General features: G+C 38.1%; 1 protein-coding gene across 1 annotated transcript in view; it reads left to right on the top strand.

The window, feature by feature from the left end:
* Positions 1-20,710, top strand: part of RGS7BP (regulator of G protein signaling 7 binding protein) — a 97,417-nt gene that overhangs the window by 52,766 nt on the left and 23,941 nt on the right. Inside the window, exons 3-4 of the mRNA XM_017665398.3 lie at positions 5,628-5,758; positions 19,065-19,212. Of these exons, the coding sequence (XP_017520887.1) occupies positions 5,628-5,758; positions 19,065-19,212 (279 nt within the window). The remainder of the gene's footprint in view (positions 1-5,627; positions 5,759-19,064; positions 19,213-20,710) is intronic.

Below are 20,710 nucleotides of genomic sequence, written 5' to 3'. Positions count from 1 at the left end.
AGGTGAGAAGAATTACCGCAATTACTCCTTCAAAGGCTCCCAGGGGAACCAAGCTTGCTAGGACTTTCTATGAAGAAAATACAGGAAGCTACCACCTAAAACACAAGTTTCATAAAACCTCACTTAAGGAAGGTTGTGAGAAAAATGGAGACAATAGGGAGAGTCAACTTTCATATATAGATAGATATGTTGAAAAGGGTCTCATTTCTGTTCTTCTGATAGACTGGGCTTCTCTTTTTTTATGGCAGTGCTTATTTTGGTATTAAAGAGTGGAGTCATTTAGTAAGTACCTGGCATCTGTTCTGCAATTATGAACTTGGACAGATCCTGTAGTTACTTTTAAGAATTTGAAACCTAAAATGATAACTGGGTCACACACACACACACACACACACATTTGTGCCCTCTCTGCCCTCTATCTGTTAACTATGTAAGCTCATGGGGCCACCTTGAAAAGTCTCCTTCATAGAAACCAAATGAAGGCTAGACTGTGAAGCTGTCACATAATTTGACACAGAATTAGGAAGGAAAGAAGAAACCACTGGGGGTATTGGAAGAGGTATCTGGAGATTACTAGCTTTGAGCAAGTCAGTTGATCCTTTTCCCTACTAGCTATTTGCTCTGAAATATAAATCCAAGGTTATCATCTCCTTCCTCCATTCCCTTGGCTTTCTGAGTCTGTCTTTGCCATTTGGCCTAACAGCCAACAACCAAATTGATTCCAAAAGGGGAAACCTGGATATATTTGCTGCAATAGGAGCTCTGGTTTCCATCTCTGGTAGCTGACAAACTCCAAGTGTTTATCTGTCGTCACTGAAGTCTGTGAAACACTGGGCGGTTGTCAAAGGGTCATACCTTTTTTCCTCAGCTTAATGGCATGTTTGTTTAACCAAAGTCCATATTTGGGAGATGTAAGCAAATAAAGAATGTTATAGAATAGCAGAAAAAATGTAAAATTAAAGATATACACAAGCATAAGGCTAAGTAAACACAACTTCTATAGGTTAAGATGGATTGCAGCCAATTTCTAACAGTTCTTCACAGTTTTCACTTGTTTTCCCACACATGAGCTTATCCGATCCTTGCAACAATCTTGAGATACTAAGTCATCAATAGTTGTTATGCTAGTTTACAGCTGAGGAAACTGAGTTTCAGAGAAGTTCAAGTAGTTTTCCTAAGATCACAACTCTAAGCAGCAAAGTCTATACATAGATCTCTAAGTTTTCTGACTCCAGAACTCATTTTCATTATGTCTTGGTGCCTTCAGCTAAATATATAAACTATTACATTAGGGACTGACTTTCAAAACAACAAACATTTTGCTGGTATTTAAAGGCTATTAGCAGCTGCACAGAATACCAAAGTTTGGCAATCTCAACAAAAGAGCAGACAACGCAGGGCCAAGGTGTTTCATAACTAAAATCCCCAGCGTGTTAACTCCTTAATTTGACCTAACTAATTGTAAAGCTTCCCAGTTGTTTTGTTCAATTTACACATGTTAATTATTTGGGAAACTGTAAATCGTCAGATGTCCATAAATACCTGTCACCTAAATTCTACGATTAACATTTTATTATATTGGCTATACCACATATCACCCTCTCTATTCACCCCTCTATCCAACCAGCAACCCATACTATTTTTCTGAAGTTGAAAAGCCCAGTAAACTTTACCCTGAAATAGTTTAGCATGCATATTAGAGTTCAATATTTGTTTATGGGTTTTTTTGTGCAATTTACAAATAATCAAATGCACAAATCTGAAGTGAGCACTCAGGAAGTTTTGCCAAATGTATATACCCCCATAACTCAAGCCTCTATCGAGATATATAATGTCATCTCACCCCAGAAAGTTCTCTGCCCACATGCCCCTTCCCAGTCAATTCCCTCCCCATCACTGTCCTATTTTTTATCACTATCAGTTGGTTTTATTCACTCTAGAACTTCACATAAATGGGATCCCACAGTATTTACTCTTCTGTGTAAGTATTTTCTAACTCAAGATTGTGTGTTTGAAATTCACCCATGTTGTTTTATGTATAGGAGTTTACTCCTTTGAATTGTTGAGTATTATCCTACTGTGGGAATATACTAGCTTCTGTGTCCACTTGCCTCTTGACAGACACTTGGCCTGTTTCCATTAAAACTACTGTGTTCATTAAAGTAGTTCATTAAAACTACTGTGAACACTCATAGAGATCTTGTGAATATATGTTTTCATTTCCCTTGGGTACATACTTAGAAATGTAATTGCCAGGTCATAGGGTAGATATATGTTTAGTTTTATAAGATGTTTGCAGGACTTTTTTCAAAGGAGTTGTACCATTTTAACTCCTACCAACAATTCATGAGTCTCTGTTGCTCCACACCATCACCAATATTTGCTGTTGTCAGTCTCTTTAATTTCAGCCATTCTGGGAAGCATTTACCATATACCATATTACTTTTTGAATGACTAAATAAAAAAAATCCACAATAGAGAGCATTTTCATTATCAAGGGGCAACTTTGGCAAATCTGTATTCATGTCCCCCTGCTACTACCCCAGTTCAAGTTTCTTAAGCCATATGATTTATTCTTATCCTTGTGTTGATTCAATGATGCATAATGTGGTGGTTATTGTAAATGTTTTTGGATTCAACTAGAGCTCAAAATCTCTGGACTGTTGTTGAAGTTGACTTTAGGGTGATTTCTATTAATACTAGGGTTTCAAATCAATCAAAATGATCCAGTTATCTCTTTGCTTATGCTCAATAGAAAAATAAATAATCACAACCCTAACTTATAAAATTCTTTGACTGAATTAAGTGAACATCACCAGAGGAGTGACCCTCATAAATCTAATCATAGATTCACATAGGGTGAATCATTTTAGAATAAGCATAAGTAATATGTGGTAAATTTACCTTCAAGTTATGTCGCTTCCAGTTCCTGGAGGAAATCCATAGGCCTAACCTTGTTTTCATGTAAATTCTTCCTCAGGCCTTATAATTTATCCCTAGGAAGTTTCAAGCTTTTAACTACTGTTTTCTTAGCTTTTCTTCCATTCTCCATGCTCTAACTCTTGTTTATTTGTTATAAAAATAACCTAAATGCTCTTAGTGCTTCTCAAAAATATATTTCAGTTCACTACTTGTAACATTAGACATATGATAACCCATTTGACAACTTGTCTTTTTATGCGATCAGTAGCAGTGTTACAACTCAGAGTCTTAAAACGGGAGATGTTGTATAAATCTGGTCAAGTTATCTCGTGAAACACTAATATAAATGGTATCTTAACTTTTCCTATTATTTTTAACTAGTTCCTTTCTTTTTCTTTATTTAAACTTTCCGGGATGTTCAAGGATACTCTACAAGTATACGTATAAATTGTCTAACCAGAAGAATTTAGAATGCAACTTTAGCATCAGTTGATTTTTGCTAGGCAGGTTATATTCTGGTGGCACCTATTCAATTCCTTGTCATGACTTTTAGGAAGGGCAGGATGGTTTTACAGTTTCTAGATTATCCATTGGTTATGGAAGCATTAGGCAGGTGGCATCAGAGGAAGTGTTGTAAATTAGGCATTGTAATCTCTGTTCTGACTTTCCATTTTTCAGAAGCACTAATACACTTTCTTATTTCTGTCTAGCTGTAAAACAATAAAATATTCTGGCTCTTAACATATGTTAATACGGTAATCATTTGTTAAAGTTATGTAAAATGTCACGTATCTATGAAGTTTGCATATTTTTGGAACTCAACTGCTAAGCACATAAGAATACTCCATGACTGGGTAGGATACTGATCCACTCATCAGATGTATAATACATGTCACAGATTGTAGGTTTTCTTTAAACACATATGAACCACCAGGCCAGTGTTATGCATAGGTGACAATAGGCAGCTGTGATTGGGATGATAAAGCCACACCTCAAAGACCTGCCTGACTGAAGGTTTTCCCTCTAGCCTGCCTTCAGGAAAAGACACTATCTTCAGATAAAATCAATGTATTTAGCAAGTCATATGCTAGGATCACTTTTTATTACATAAACTATTAATCCACATTATTCTTTCAGCATCTAGCAGGGCCATGAGGAGAAGGGCCACAGTCAGAGGCATTTTGAAAGGCTCAAGCTGATATGAAATCATGAAACGTATGTGTGTGTGTGTGTGTGTGTGTGTGTGTGTGTGTGTGTGTAGGAGGGAGGGGAAGAACTCCAGGTAGCAGGGGGACAGCTAGTGGGTGGAAGGCACCTGTGGGAGGAAGCTCTGAAAGAAAATCTGGGACTTTCGCCAAAGATATACTTGCTTCCAATGTTGGCCTAGGGCTGGATCCGTGAGTTACAAGTGAGAAAGCAATGCAGTCTTTCATTTTTTAGATAAAGCCAAATTTTGCAGGTAAGCTCTTTGGACGCACTTTGTTCTGTCCAACACAGGAAAGACAGAATAACTTTACAGGCATCACTGGTATAGAGGTGAAGAATTTCGCATTTTCCTGTGTTATAAAAGCCATATAAAGTCTGACTCACTGAGTATTGAAAAGGAAAAATAATTATCACTGTATGTTGCTATGTAAATACAGATTCTTTTTACTATGATTCCAAAACTTAAAATGAAGGTAACTTTTCTGATAATTGCCCTTGACATTTTTCCACTGGCCACTTCACAAAGGAATCAAATCCAAATGCTACATAATTTAACTAGATGTCATGCAATTTAACTGTATGGTAATAAAAGTAAAGATAACACATCAGGACATTTGACAAAGTTCACTGGTAGGTGCCTTCCATTTCTAATCTATCCCTACATTTTACCCTTTTTATTTAATTTGCTCTATTCAACACAAACTATTTTAGTTGCATATAAAAAAGAAAGTTTTACTGACAACTTCCCTCCTCTTAAAAAATAAAAGTGACCACTCCATGTTTTATCATATTCACTTCTATACATTTTACCACAGTTAATTGAGAAAGACTCAAGGACTTTAGAATAAATTTTAGAGAAAAAATTCAGTATTTATTTAGCTTTAGATTGTTAAGCATGATTAATAGATTGTATTACTTTTCTCTTTTCTCATTAAGTTTTAATTTTTTCATTAAGAACATTTGGCCTTGCATAAGTTAACTAAAGCAAACCATACAGGAATATCCTTTGGACTGAAACAAAAGAACTTGATAAACATTATTTGTATCTTGGCTCTCTAGTCCTGTTATACAACGGCCTTAATATTAAAGAACCATCTTATAACTGGAAATTGAATGGTTCTTCGTTGGTTTCTTTAAAAATAAAGAGTCTTTAATCTCTTTTTGCCGACTAAGATAGTCTTATGGTTTAAATATATTTTACAAATTTGTTCCAATAGTTAAATTAAAAATGTCTAATATTTTCAAGTACTTAAACATTTATGATTTTAAGCTCCCAGAAGAAATGTGATGCTGAAGGGAAAAAAAATAAAGAGCTGTTAGTCAGAAAACCACTTATGTAAGAACTATGGTCATAGGTTTGAAAGCAGGAAGTCCTGTGTTTTAGACTTAAGGCTTTAAGGAATGTTTATTGAGCATTTTTCCCTCTCAGCACTGAGAAATATGGCTGTTGAGTGAAATCTTGAGAATGTTTACAGCTTTTGTCTGTCATTCTGTTGCAGCCCGGAAGATGGGGAGATCCACCCAGAAATCTGCCGGCTTTACATCCAACTGCAGTGTTGCTTAGAAATGTACACAACAGAAATGCTAAAATCCATATGTCTGCTGGGGTCTCTTCAGTTTCATCGAAAAGGTATCTATCTACATTTAATATATTGCCATAAACACTGAGGAATGTTAAACAGAATCTCTTTGCAAAGGCCTATGTGCACCATATATCTGTCTACACACAATTAGAATGGATCTAAGTGTTCAGGAAATGTTATAAATTAATAAAAGAAGTCTGTATCAGTACTAAGTACATAAGAACACTGATCATCTTGAACAGAAATGACGGTAGAAACTACTCTCAAATTTATTATTTTACCACTTGTGAGTATGACTGGTTAGAATCAGCATAGGCAGCAGAAATATATAATGCTCTTATTATGAGGGTAATAAATGCTATCCAAGATTGCTGCTAAGACCCTAAATGAATTCAGTTGCAAGAAGATAAATTACATATTTTGTTCCAAAGGTTTATAAATACTGGGGACTTAACAAAATAGGGAGGCATTTTAGTAATAGAAAAATCTCATTCCTTGGCTTAAGCCATAAAGGGAATATATTGGCTCAAACCTTCACGGGTGGCAGTGGCTTTAGCGTGGTTTGATCAGACTTTTGACTCCCATTCTGAGTGATGCTCTGCTTTCTCCCCAGGGTTGGCTTTACCCTCAAGCTGCCTTCCCCAACATTAGTGAACAGATTCCAATAGTTCCAGTCATTACATCTGCACACCGCAGATCCATAAAGGGAGAGTAATTCTCCCCATTATGGACTAGCTAATGTCTGGAGCTTCGTGCTGATTGGACCAGGTCAGATCATGGGCCTCTACTCAACCCATCACTGTAACCTGAGGGATAGAATTATACAGATTGGTTCAAGCAATCAAGGCCCATTCCTGGAGCTATGGTGTGAGGAGAGGAGTCAGCCGACCCAATCAGTAGCTATTACATGATGGGACAGGGTGGGGTAGAATGGATGCTGGAGAGGAAGCCAGAAGTTTCCATTACCAGAGGATTCAATCTATACTTTCTTTACTAATTCATCAAACAATAATTTATTGGAAACTTCCTGAATGCAAACATTTTATGCTTGAGCTCAGGAGAATAGGGGGATGCAAAGAAGGTAATCCTTGTCTATAATTTAAATTCAGAGATAGAGAAGGTTGGTAAACTCTCCGATGCTCAGGGAAAATCTTGTAGAAAGGGTGGGTCTTGAGCTAGTTTGTCAAGATAGAGTTCAGGTAGGAAAGGAAAAAGAAAGACCTTTCAGGTGAAGCAGCAGTGAAAGGAGAGATCTGAACTCAAGTGAGAATGCAATTTGGGGGGAACTAAATGACAAGATGAAGTATTTGTAAAAATCCCATCTTGTGTATACACACACATATGCACAAGGCAGAACTAAAAATAAGATGCTATGCTGCTCCAAAGACAGGAAAACATTTACTCAGTGCATAAATATTTTTTCCTTTTTCCTTCTAAAGCCTGACCTTGCAAGAATTTCCACATTTACTTCTGTTATTAATACAAGTGAACACGTTTAGAAAAATCAGCTCCTTGACACTCCTGATGCCTGATGAGAAAACAGAACACTCAGACACACTGATGATAGTCAAACAGGTTGCCACTGGCCCAGTGTTTTACTGTCCTCTCTGTTTATTCTCTCTCTCTCTCTTACTCTCTTTCACATACAGAAGTGCATTCATATATAAAAATACACATACAGAGTAGTATTTGCATTCTTTCTAATTATGCTTGAATAGGTAGAGTATGTATAGTTCTTTCCCCAGGTCTGTACTGGCTATACTTTCAGTATTTCATGCCCATGTTGCCACTGAAATCTCATGTTGACATGTCCTTAACGCCCAGTGGCTTCCATTCCCACTCTCCCTCTCCTTGGTCTGCCATCCATTCATACTTTCTGTCTTTTCACATTTGACTTTTGAAAAGACAACTTCTCTGCTAGCTCTCTGTTTAAAAGTAAAAAGTATTCCCTCATCCAGATTTCTTCCTTAGCACATTTGGTCTTGAGCACACAAACAAAGAACACATCCCCTCTTAGCTGATCAGCTCATTTGGTCTTCACTGCCTCCTGTCTTCTGTGTTAATCTCTGATCTGCTTCCTTACCTGCCTCTTCTTTTAAAAAATCCTAAACCCTTGCTCCCTGCTCTTGGGCACAGAAAGTGCCCAACTTTCTGTGTACAACTCTAAAAAGAATATGCCCAATAGCATCCGTGATTTCTCCCCCAAATAGAATTAAGTTTCCACTTGGATTTCTATTTTATCCTTCTAAAATCATTATCATGTACAGTATGACTCCTTAGAAAATCTGCTTCAGAATTATCCAGGATGTTGGATAAACGTGGAGACTCATGCATCCAGTCTAGGACCTACTGAATCAGAATCTGTAGGGGAGCTCCAGGTTATTCTGAAACACAGTGAAGATTGAGAACCGTTGCTTTACCCTTTGAAACAAAAGGAAATCACCCTACCATATCAATAAAATTAAAACTCTCAAGCCCTTACCTTGCCATTCTCAATTCACCTAAGTACATACTTTCAACTTTGTTGTATGCTTTCCCCTCTGTCCCCCAAGCTGGCAAAAAGTAAATACGAAAGTAGTAGATTCTCTGATGATTGTGAGCTGTGTGATGGCTCATATAGCACATTTTCTGACATGACTGTTGAAATAAAACCAAGGTGCACCAAGTGAAGTCTGAACAACAGCCTCAGGGTCACTTGTTAGAAATGCAGACTCTCAAACCTCCCCCCAGATCTACTGAATTAGAAATGCCTCTGTATTTACTTTTTTCTTGCTGCTTAAAAAAAATTAAAAGAACAATTCACTGGAACACACCTTCAGATGAATATATTGGTAAACTGCTGCTCACCATCTGTAATCAGCAAGCCATATTTCTCTATTCTTTTTGGAACTATGTATATACCACTTACTCCTGACAAGCCTCTTGTGTTTCCAGAATGTATGTCCTGGAGCTAAATGTCTTATGGATTGCTACCTTCAGGTACCCATAGAGTTAAGGCAATGAGGAGGAGACTTCCTTCTTGGTGAGAAATTCTCAGATTGGGAATAAAGAAGATAGGTAATATTTAGGGTCAAAAACCTACATGGAAATCCATCACTAGCAGTAGGCACCAGGAAAAATGTCATTAAACCAGAGAAAATAAAGCACTGGAAAACATATGCATGAAAATATACAATTGACAAATTTCCTGGAAATTACTGGAAGTCCAAATAAAATACTAGCTTTTTGGAGAGTAATGATTCCATTAAAATCATTTTTAATTTTCCTTGTTCTGTATTTGTATTCTAATTCTTTTATATTTCTTTATTATACCTAAGGGATTAACTCTATAATGATTGTTTTGGACTCCAAGCTTGTTTGTACCATTTGCTAATTTATACTCCCACCATTAGAAGATCATAGAAAATGTCAACTTGATGTCACTAGTTTTTGTTCTTTCTTTGGTATCACTGGAAACTGTAGAGGAACCTGAGTTCAGAAGCCTCCAGCTAGTAAACACACAACAGGTATATGAAATGTGCAGCTGATGATCTGGGAGGCCCCAGCCCGAAGGACAGACATACTTGACCCTGGTGACTGTGGACTGCCAGAAATGCGTTAAGGAAGAAATACATCCACAAATCACAGCATAAGAGTATTAAATTTTGAGAGAAAAGTTGGGGGAATTAAGAGATGTAACTAACATGTATCTTTTCCTGGAAACGTAGAGCTTCTACTCATAGAAGTAGACAAGGAGTCAGCAAGCCTGAGAAACCTGTCTGCAGTAATGGAGAAGGTGACAAACCAATGCCTCCCCTTCATGAAGACAAGAAATGCAGGAGGTGGGGAGGAAGGGGTTGCTAATGTGACTAAGAAATGGACTCAGGGTGTATGATTAAGGAAAAAATATGTATAGACTAAATAAGTGACAGAGGCGACAGTGAAGTATAGGGGTACACTATAGTGTAGATTCCTAATTTCAGGCAAGGTGGTAGAGGTGGCAGGCAGAAGCTGGACTGAAGAAATCAGTCTCCTTTCCCGTGTGTGTGTGTGTATGTGTGTGTGTGTGTGTAAATTTATACATATTATATATACTATGTAGAAGTATCTATATTTATATTTAATATAAATAAATATTATATTTATATCCCCATGATAGATATAAATGTTAAATTACATATAGGAAGATATATATATATATATATATATAAAAGTTATGTCTTAGCAAAAAGGAGAATTTGTCCACTAGAAAGAAGTCTGTCTACTCTTCTTTCCAATATAATACTCTTTCCAAACAGTTTTCTCTGGTGTGGCCTCAGGGTAGGAAAGGATCTATCTAGATGACCTAAGCCCCTTCCTGCAAGAAGTCAAATAGCCCTGAGGTAATAGTGACTCCCACTCTAGTCTGTGACACACAATCTCTTTCTGGTATGTTTATTTTAATGTTGTGATAAAAACTAGTATTTTGGTAACTTTTAGGTTAGCTCATTTCTTCTCTATGTGTTTCAGGTTGGCCATTCCCCTCTTTACTATTTCTTTTCCAATAAGGAAAAGAAAGGATTTGTAATTGAATCATTCAGTTTGGCTCTGAGTCTCTGGTCAATTTTTTGTTGAGATTAACTACTGAGTCCAAATTGTTTCACAGTTATCTATACTTTTACCTTATTTTTATTTCTGGCTGCCACCAGAAGTCTGGCAACTTAACAGCTTTACTATTGTATTGGGTCATCATGAATTCACTCTTTGGAGAAAAAGAACACACAAGGTCACTGCAGGGGTAAAGGGTATGGTTTCACACTGAGAGAAGTAAGCCTCAAGTCATTTTAAAGCTCCTGCAGTAAGCTTGAATTTAGTAGTGGAGATTGTCCTTCTCTACCAAGTAAGCAAATTATAAGTATCCTTAGTCCTTAACAATACCTTCAGTGGATCCTCATGCTCTCTCTATGCACCATGTGCTTCTGAGTTTTTGCAGCCATGTCAATCTGATTGGTATAATCTATTTGGAAACCTTTTATACTTTACAAAATCATGCTATTGCCAAAAAGAATGAAGAAAAACAGTACTAAAATGATTTCCTTTTTTTCATGACCAACAAAATTAAAGTAAATTATGATAATGTGAGGTAAAGTCCACCTCACATTTAATAAATGTGTTATATGGGGTTATAGCATGTAGAATGTAGTTCTGAAAAAACTGTTTCAAGAAAATGACAGATAAGAATAATTTTAGTCATTTTGTAGTTTCATATTCTAATGCTTTAAGCTATAGATTTAGACCATTAATTGAGAAAGCCTAATTGCTATGTTTAAAATGAAACCTAGTTGCTCTCACTTCTTCATAGTTAGGTAGGAAGTCTTTTCCCATAACTGAGTCCATTTGTCACACTGACCATTAATGCCTGTTCCTTGCCATCAGACAAAATGAGATTGCAAGTTTCATTCACTTCATTGGCAGGAAGTAGAGGCCGGTTCCTAAGGCAACTGGATGAGCCTGCTGTTTTGGCTGTGGCTTTCCTCTCTCCCCATTTGGTCAGTTTGGACACATTCTGCTTCTGGGAGGAGTAGAGGTGAGGGGACACTGCAGTGCAGCTCCCTGTCACCTGTGAAATTGCTCCTCCCTTCTTTGCTCCCATCTAACCTTGCCCTGCCAGGGGGCCTGTCTGACTCTGCTCCACCTCTCTGCCAGAGCTTACAGCAAAATTGTCCCCAGGTCCTGTGGGGCTATATCATCCTCCTTTCTTCCCTCTAAGATAAAATGGGCTCCTCTTCTGAAATGTGCCACCATAATACAGAGAGATAAAATATTCAGAAGAAATGTAACCACAAAAGGGAAAGAATAGAGAAATGTTAAAAGTTGAAAAATCTTAATGTGAAATTTAGTGGGAGTTGAGAGCTCAAGATGCTCTAATGAGAAATTAATGAACCACCATCTAGCAAAATACATGATGAACTCAAGACAAAGACTAGAATATGAGCAGTAAAGACTCCAGGGTATTCAGCCTCATATTAAGGAATGTATAAGAAATACCAACACCAGTAAAAGAAACAAGCATCATAAAGACAGAAATAGAATATAGCCATGAGTAAAGATATTATTTTCCAGTGTACTGAAGGCAATTGATACACAAATAGAATAGTATGTTAGGAGAAATGAAATAGAATAAATCTTAAAATAGACATGATTCAAATTCTGAGCAGAAATGCACACTCAGTCTTTGAAAAATATTTACTGTGCATTGATCATATGTAAGGCACTATTCTAGGGGCTGGGAAACTAGTGATCAAGGCTGAGGAGATCCCTGTTCTTGTGCGGTATGTGCAGAAAAACAGTAAAAAACAAAAGTAAATGGATGGCTACCTTAGGATCATCAAAACGCTTTAAGAAGAGAGCATTTAATCTGAGATTTGAATGACAAGAATGAAACAACCTCATGAACACTGGCATCTAATGCAAAAGACTCAAGACCAGAACAAGCTGTATGGTTGGAAGAATATAAACATAACCAGCTTCTGGAATCTCTACCACCGCCTATTACTCTATCTCCATGCCTTCATATACCAAATAGTGAGAAGACACCTTCTGTCAAAGTAGATGTCACTGAGGACTAGGATGACAGCAGTGAAAATAGCTTCCACTTACACAGCACACTTTCTATTTGCCAAGTGCTTGATGTATGTCATCTCATTTTAGCCTCCATATTTTCCCCTATTTTAAAAATGAAGAACCTGAGGCTTAAAGTGATAACTTACCTAAGGTCACATGGCATATTAATTGCACTGCAAAATGTGTGATTGTTTGATTACACCAGACCATTTCCCACCAAGCTACACTGGAGAAGGGGGAGAGAACTTACCAATGGAGAAATGAAAAACAGCAGCACAATTGGCTGAATTTTATCCACACATTTGACTTATTTAATGATGAGTGCACATATTTAAAAATTCCATGTTTAATGGCTAAAAATCCACTGTGTATTTACTTTCTTTCTAAAATAACACTGATCTTGGAGAGCTACTTTTAAAGATGGGTAGGGAAGCTAACTCCATAGATCATTTAATAATTTATAAAATATTTTACTTTGGGCGAATTTTAGTTCTAAGAAATTATATTTAGTAAAGTAAAACAAAATATAGCATTTCTGTGATCCAAAGGGAGCATGATTTAGCCATGAATTATGGGAAAGTTGCAATTAATTGTTACGTACAGTAAATACAAGATATACAATAAATACATCTTATACACTGTTCTGCTCTACTTTAGGGCCCAGGAATGGAGCAGTAAAAGCCACATAGGGACCTCCTCCATATCTATTGTTTGCCCTTCTCCAGTACTGCAAGAGGGACCATGTGCTTCTGCTTTCTCACACAGCTCCAGGGAGCCTCCTATGACTGGGGGCATCATAGACTACAGTGCTTATGTAAGGAGCAAGGAAAACATACGGCAGTGGGAGAAGGGGGTAGCACTTTATCACTTCTGAATTTGAAACTTTATTTCCCAGTGTACGGGCAAGAATGGAGCTCTGTTTATGGTATAATTATTATTTTCCACTATATGTTTTATGGCAATGTGAATATCTTCTTACTATAGAATAGAAAAGCCTTGGAAACTATTTTTTTAATATAGACAACTGAATTAACAGAACTTACTTCTATTTAAATTTCATGCTCTTTAGAAATGCAAGAGTTACAGTGGATTACTTAGCAAATAGCCTACATGTATCCAGTCTCTTTGCACAGTTCATGGAGTTAGCACCTACCAGTTAAGAAAATGCCTGTGAGTGAGAATAAGTCTTAGGATAAGCTTCTGCGCATCTCCTCTAAGCTGTGTTCATTTTTTGTTCACATTCAGGATGAAAACTGTCCTGAAAGCCCTCCCTGTGTGTAGTATCATTGCAGGTAGTGGATCAGGAGTACAAAGGACATAGGAAATTTGGTCCTGCCATCAAGGAAATGATAGTGCAGTGATATAATATTAGCTCAGAGAAGATTGGTTTGTTTTGTTTTGATTCCTTGGGAAATTTACACAAATGGATAAAACTGACTTTACAGGACACTACAGGCCAAACTCAGGGCCTCCAAAGAGATAGTGTCTAGGGCAATGCTTCCCATTGTCAAAGGCTGAAGACAGGCAGAAAGCAAAACAGAATGGAAGGAGAAAAGGGAAAGGAGTAGAAGGAGATACAAAAAGAGAAGGAAAAGGATAGGAGAAGCAAGAGATCAGGAGAGGTCTGTGGAATGGAGTGCAGTAAAGACCCCCACTCTAAATAAAGGACCCCAGCCTAATCTTCCCGGGCCAGAGGGAGGCAGAGGGTGCTCTGTGGAACCCCTGAGCCTGTCCTACAATCAGATGTGTTTTTGTTCCTTCTAAACAACTGACCATTTCTCACGAATATAAGAATAACCAGCCTTCCAAACTGGTATGTGCTTCATGGGTGGTTTCCCTTAACTTTTCCTCAGACATGCCTATTATGTTATCTGTAAACAGGCTAAAAATACTTGGAAATCCCAAAGGAGCTGAAGGCAAAAAGCTTTGCAAGGCCCTGAGGAAAGTGGCCGACTATTTGGCATTCTGGTTCTGAGCAGCGATGAAGCCGGCTTATTAGTGTGATTTCAGGTGCTCTAAAGGTTGTCTGTCTACCCTACCTTCATCCCCTCCCCAAGCAAATATTTGTTCACTGAGGCCTGAAATAGATTTTTCAGGGGACAGTGTTTCTCATTTCATAATAAGAAATGATTTTAAATGCAAATTCACTTTCTTGGGCAAAGAAAAACCTCGACTTGAAATTACCATTTGGATGCAGGTTGACCCCTTTCTTGCGAGGACAGAGAGTCCACCCAGTGTTGGAGAACAGAGGCTCCATCCTAAGGACAGCTGGTCAGGGGGAAAGCCAGGGATGAAGAACTCAAACTGACCACTGTCCAGGTCTGTGGGGTGCTTCTCTGCTGACTCCTTAATGTACTCAGAAGAATATCTGTGAATGGACCCTGATAATCTTTCCAGCCTCATATCTCAACCCCCACCTGACTTGCCCATGCCCCCCACCCCATAACCTGCCCACACTCAACACATCTTGAACTACTTGGAAGAACCTGAACTTGTAAGTTCTTTTCAGTTGCTTCCTCTGCCTGAAACATATTACCTACTTTACCCCACCTACACCCGCCCCTTTTGCCTGGTCAACTCCTATACTTTCTTTTGGTCATAATATAGATGGACTCACTGCAGGAAGCTTTTCTTGGTCCTGCAGAGCTGGGCTGATGCACACCCAATGTGCCCCTAAGCATGTCCATGGTACAGATTTTGGCACATGTCACACTGAGGATATTTGTCTGGTTTTCTTGTCTTGCCTGGATCTGATCCCCTTGAGTGTATTCACCATTGCATCCCCAGCTTTTAGCATGGTGATTATTGAACAAATGAAGGCATTGCTTTCATTCTGCATCTGTTGTCAAAAGAAAGGGAGCATAATTGGAGGAAAAACTTGTCCAGATACGTTGGACTGAAACTGCTGCAAATCCACTGAAATAACAGAAAAAGATAAAATGAATAAACCCATATTAGTTCTCGTCTTTGTCAGGGTAGGTTTACTGCTGCATGAAACAATACCAAATCTCAATGAAACAGAACAATCAGAGTCCTTTATTATCCATGCCATGTCCAGTGCCAGACCCAGAGTGGTGCATGCAGTGTCGTTCTGTCCCTTCTCCACGTCCATCCAATGCCCGGGAATGGGGGGCGGGGCAGGGAAGAAGGCAAGGAGGATCATATGGAAGGATTTTTGGGAACCAGTCTGGAAAGGCATACATTATCACGCCTGTTCAGAATCTACTGGCCATAACTCTGTCACATGGCCCCTCCTAATGGTAAAAGGAAAACAGAGGTTGGTAAACACAGAAGTCGTCCACGCCCCTGAGAAACAAGGAAGGATAACTTCAATGAACCAGGAGTTTTGAGGAATTTTTCAAAGTCAGAAAGTAATTGGGGTTGGACTGGTGGATATAAATGAACAGAGGAAACCATAACTGGTAAAAAAAAAAAAAAACTCAAGAAGAAACAGAAGAAATTCATGCAGGAGAAAAATCACAAAATTAAAAGCAATTCCAGAGATACTTCAACTTTGGAATCAACAAATGCAAATCACAAGAAGTATTTCTGGAACTGTTGTCAAGGAAATTAATGTTTGAAATTGCATTCACAAGAAGCTGAGCCACTCCACACCGAGCAAGAGAGACATCACTGCTCGCCCCAGGAGGACGCCTGGTGTGAGTGTCAGGGCTGCGCAGCAAAGCAGAGCAGAGTGTGAAATAACTCTGAGCCTCCATAAGGACAGCTGTAGAAGAAAAAGAAAGTGAATGTATGACTCCAGTGTTTTGTCCCAGACAAATTGCTGAGTGTATTTCACTGGAGTAGGAGTTCTAAACAGGAAACTCAGAGCCGGCAAGGGGCCCGGAAACAGGCCAAGTGCCCAGGTAACTCATCACTGGAGATGAGAAGCAAAACCCGGAAGAGGAGCATTGGACACAGATGGTCTAGCCACACATCCTGCCTTCTTCACAGTGACTAGAAGGAGGCCACTGCAATCAGAAGGGTAGGTAAACAGAGATCCTCAAAGACAAATCTGAATAAACATTAGGGATGACTAAATTTTTAAGAAAAGGCAACACCCAAAAGGGAAAAAACAAACGCAAAAAACAACTAACACTTGAAGAACAATTTTTAAGTGGAAACAGTTAAAGAATTTAAAATATATTTCATCAGTATTCTCAGAGAGATTTATGAATCTGTCACACTCATAGAACATAATTGGCTATAACAAAAAGGAAGCAGCTAGATTTGTTAAAAACAAAAATGTTATCAATCAAATAGAGACTCAATATATAGGTTAATTAGTGTTGGAGAAAATCCTCTTTCAGTCTCATGTATGTCTGTACAGTGAGGTACTACCTGCCCTTTGTTTTATACCATCTTTTCAAGGATGTTTATTTAGTAAACTCCTTGGAAAATAGAGACAGACTCTTTCCAGAGAAAGGCATGTTTACTATTTAGTGCAGTGAAAATATTTCCCTGTGGAGCAGAGGGCAGACATGTTTACAGAAGACTCAGTAACCTAAGCTTAGAGTTTCTCTCCTGTCACACAGCCCCTTGTGTGTGCAGGTATGATCTGACCCTTTTCTGTCATCCTGCGGAAACTAGGACTCAAGAAACCAACAAAACTGCTGATACTTGGGCAACTGCTATTCTGCGGTAATAAGCTGTCTTTGTCTTTGACCCAAGAATCTTATGTCTTCTTCCAGTATCCATGAAACTGTGGCAGGCCAACTCACAGGTAGAGTAAAATCTCAGACCCTTACAGTGCTTAACAATTACTATAATGGAAATACTCAGAGACTAAAAGAGTCAACTGAAAAATCAAGTCAAGGTGTTCTCCCAGAATTCATCCCCCAAAATAAATATGAAATTGTGGAAATAGCTAAGAAATACAGATGAAACATCCAGAGACTCCCATATGAAATAGGAATTCTGAAAGAATGGAGAAAATAGAGACTAGAATCAAGAAAAATAGAAAAACTTCCCAAACTTAAGAAAATATTTTAAGTTGAAAAAGCTGTAACATTTCAATAAAATACTGCATTAGATTACTTAATAATTACAAAGTGAAAAGTGTGCACCTACAATAGTAAAAGCTAGAAGAAACTACCTAAATCAAGCAATCAGTAATATGTAACTAAAACTAATAATGGGACAAAGTGGCTCCTGTGCTTTCTGAAGCACTGCACAGAGAGGAACACAGTATCATTTCTCTGTTCTTGCCAAAAATGTTTACTCTGAATCTAGACATGTGGAAACCATCAGAAAAACCCAAACTGAAAGGCATTTTGTAAGACAACTGGCCTGGACTCTTCAAAAATATCAAATGGCATAAAAGATGAAAAAGATAAGGATGCTATTCCAGATAAAAGGAGAATAAAGAAACAGGAAAGCTAAATACAGTGCAGATCCTTAACTGGATCCCTTTATTTTTTAAAAAGAGCTATAAAGGACATTACTGGAACAATTGTGGAAATTTGAATATAGACTATATACTAAGTAATAATTTGTATCAAATTGTATTGTATCATATTGAATCAAAGTAAAATTTTTTGTGCAATAATTGTTTTGAGGTAGGGAAGAACCCTTGTTCTCTAGGCAATATATACTGAAGTAATTAGAATAAAGTATCATTAATACCTGCAATTTACTCTTAAATAGTTTACAAAAAAATATCTGTATATTACATATTTTATATGTAATTAAAAATATAAATGTCCATGCATATGTAAAGAGAGACTGAGACATAAAAGAAAATATAGCTAAATATTAACAATTGGTGAAACTTAAATATTTGAGTGTCCATTGTATTATTCTTTCAGGTTTGCTGTAGGTTTGTAAATTTTTAAAATGAAAAATGGGAGAATATAGATTGTAGATGCCAATAAAATGTCACAAAAGAATAATATAGAAAGAAACAATACCTAAACATATTAGGAGCCATGTCATCACAAAAAAATTTAAAGAAAGCACCCTAAAAGTTTTTTAGAGAGCTATAAACAGGCTACATAAAAAGTATCTCTGGATTTAACTAGAAGATAAGAAAACAATATCAGCCAAGTTCTGAGAGAAATTTACTTTGAACATAAATTCTTGTCTTAGTGGGTTGGCGGTGCCTGGCTGTGGATGCCTACCCAGCACACAACACTTTAGTTGATGCCACTTTATGGTCTCAGCAGAGTAAGGCTGCATCTTGAGGAGGCCAGGCTCTTTTCTCATGAAAAAGGTTGGAGAGCGGAGGAAATGGAAGGCAGGCCTGTGATCTATGCTGCTTCCCACAGGCCAAGAGAGACAGTGCCAGAATCAGAACAGCAGGAGCTCTCATTCTGCCTGCTCTGTGTCACCTGCTCCTGGCCCTCATACCTGCATCAGGGGACTGAAAGACAGCATGATTTCACAGGCTGAATTCCCTGTCCGAAGCTAACCTGATCTAACTAAGAATGGGTTACAGAGTACCAACATTCCATCAAAGACAGGGTCCTTATTTTTATCTTGATCTTCAGGTTGCAGTGATCTCAACTTATCTGTCCCAGAATGTTCTGAAAATATGCCACACACACACACACACACATATACACATACCCATTTTAGATATACAGGCATATAGACATAAATAATATATATAGATTAGATAAATAGATAATTTTAGTGTTCAGAAAGTCATCAAGGCTAATGGAACATTTGACTCAAAGCATAGCCAATCTTTGTAATAGCATTTTGGGTACAGAACTGCATTTATGATTTATTATCCCCTTCTCTTTACCAACACCCCTCCCTCTCCCTTAGGAAAGGAGCCCGGCGGGGGAACCAAAAATTTGGATTGCAAAATCGAGGAGAGTGCTGAGACACCTGCTCTAGAGGACTCTTCCTCATCCCCTGTGGACATTCAGCAACATTCCCGGCAGGTTTCCGCGGACATTGAGAACACTGAAAGGTGAGTGGGAAGGTACCCTGAATAGACTGCCAGTCCTCCTCCACTTAAAGAGTCAAGATTTTCCTCTTTCAAATTCAGAAACAAAGCTCTCAAAAAACAGATGAGAGAAGGTAAGGAATCCAAGCCCTGCAGCAGAACGACAGCATAACCTGCAACAAAAACAGGCTCTCAGGCCTCTGCTCATCCCACTCCACTCCACTGCATCTCATAGAAATGAAAACAGTGAACTTCCTTGAGAAAGTTGGATCTACATACCATCACAGCTTACCCACTGGGCTGGATCCCAAAATTTCCATTTAAGGAAGAAGAATCCAAAATTGTGCAAAGATACCTCGAACAGATAGATTCCAGACTTTAGGTGTATGGAATGGCTGGCTTAGCTGCAAGGCCTGAGATTCTACCCACTTCACAGCTTTTCACAGCACTCCCTTCTCTTGTTCCCCCAGAATGTAGCTGATGGCCTCTTAGTGGTCAAAGTGAGTTAATACATTTGTGTTAACAAGCAGTGGGTCCTGCTGGACAAGAAGTTTCTTTCTTGGGAGAAAGAGATTAGTGGTTCAATATCATTTAGGGAAAGGCAGCAATAATGTAAGAAGTGCCATGTCTCATCTGGACACTAAAAATGCCATTCTATGAGGCAGAGGGACAAGGCCCTCGTTTATGAGCTTTCACACCAATGCCATGTTCTTTGCCACAAATCCCCAGGGCCTGTACAAAGCAGTTGAATGAATACTGGGCAATTCCACCAAGGGCTTTGTATGGGGTTGAGTCATTGACAAGATAATGAACATTTTATTTCTTTATTTTTAGAAGTGTAACACACAATGGCATTTGTAGCCATTGTGATTCTACTTTCAGATTGTAATATAATTCTAAAGCTAATTACCAAATTTTTGTGTTTATAGAAAATTGAAGTATGTGGTGATTATGTACTATTAATAAAACTTGGATTATTGTATAAGCCTGGAAATCAACGATTCAAACAATAAAGCTGTTTGGCACAGTTTGATAGAATACTATAGACAAATGATGAGGGACTGATTTTTCATAATTTATAAAATGGAAAATACTTTACTCTCTTCCCAGGAAGAAATATCTGCCAGAATGCCATGGTCAGGGCATAATCCATTAGCAAAGTCATTTTCCTTTTCAGAAACTTTGCACATCAGCTATACCCAAGACTCATTAGCTTGTAAGAAAGCAAGCTATGGCTGGCAATAAGAAAAGGAGAGAATCCATTCAAGATAGTGGCACAGGAAGACCCTGAACTCATTCCCTCCCACAGGTATGGCATATGGAACAATTTCTTCTCCAAAAGACCGGAAAACTGGATGAACAGAGCCTTCAGAACAAAGGATAAAAAGGACAGTATGCAGACTGGTAGGAAAGGCAAAAAAAAAAAAAAAAGACCCACCTCAGGCAATCCACAATTAGGAGGGATCTAAAAAAAAAAACAGAACTTTTCAATGAGGAATGAGGGGTTTGTGCTCTATACTTA

Source organism: Manis javanica, chromosome 1 (genome assembly GCF_040802235.1).
Source record: "Manis javanica isolate MJ-LG chromosome 1, MJ_LKY, whole genome shotgun sequence".
Lineage (NCBI taxonomy): Eukaryota > Metazoa > Chordata > Mammalia > Pholidota > Manidae > Manis > Manis javanica.
The sequence above is the reverse complement of the archived record's forward strand: the minus strand, read 5'-3'. Positions and strand labels throughout refer to the sequence as shown.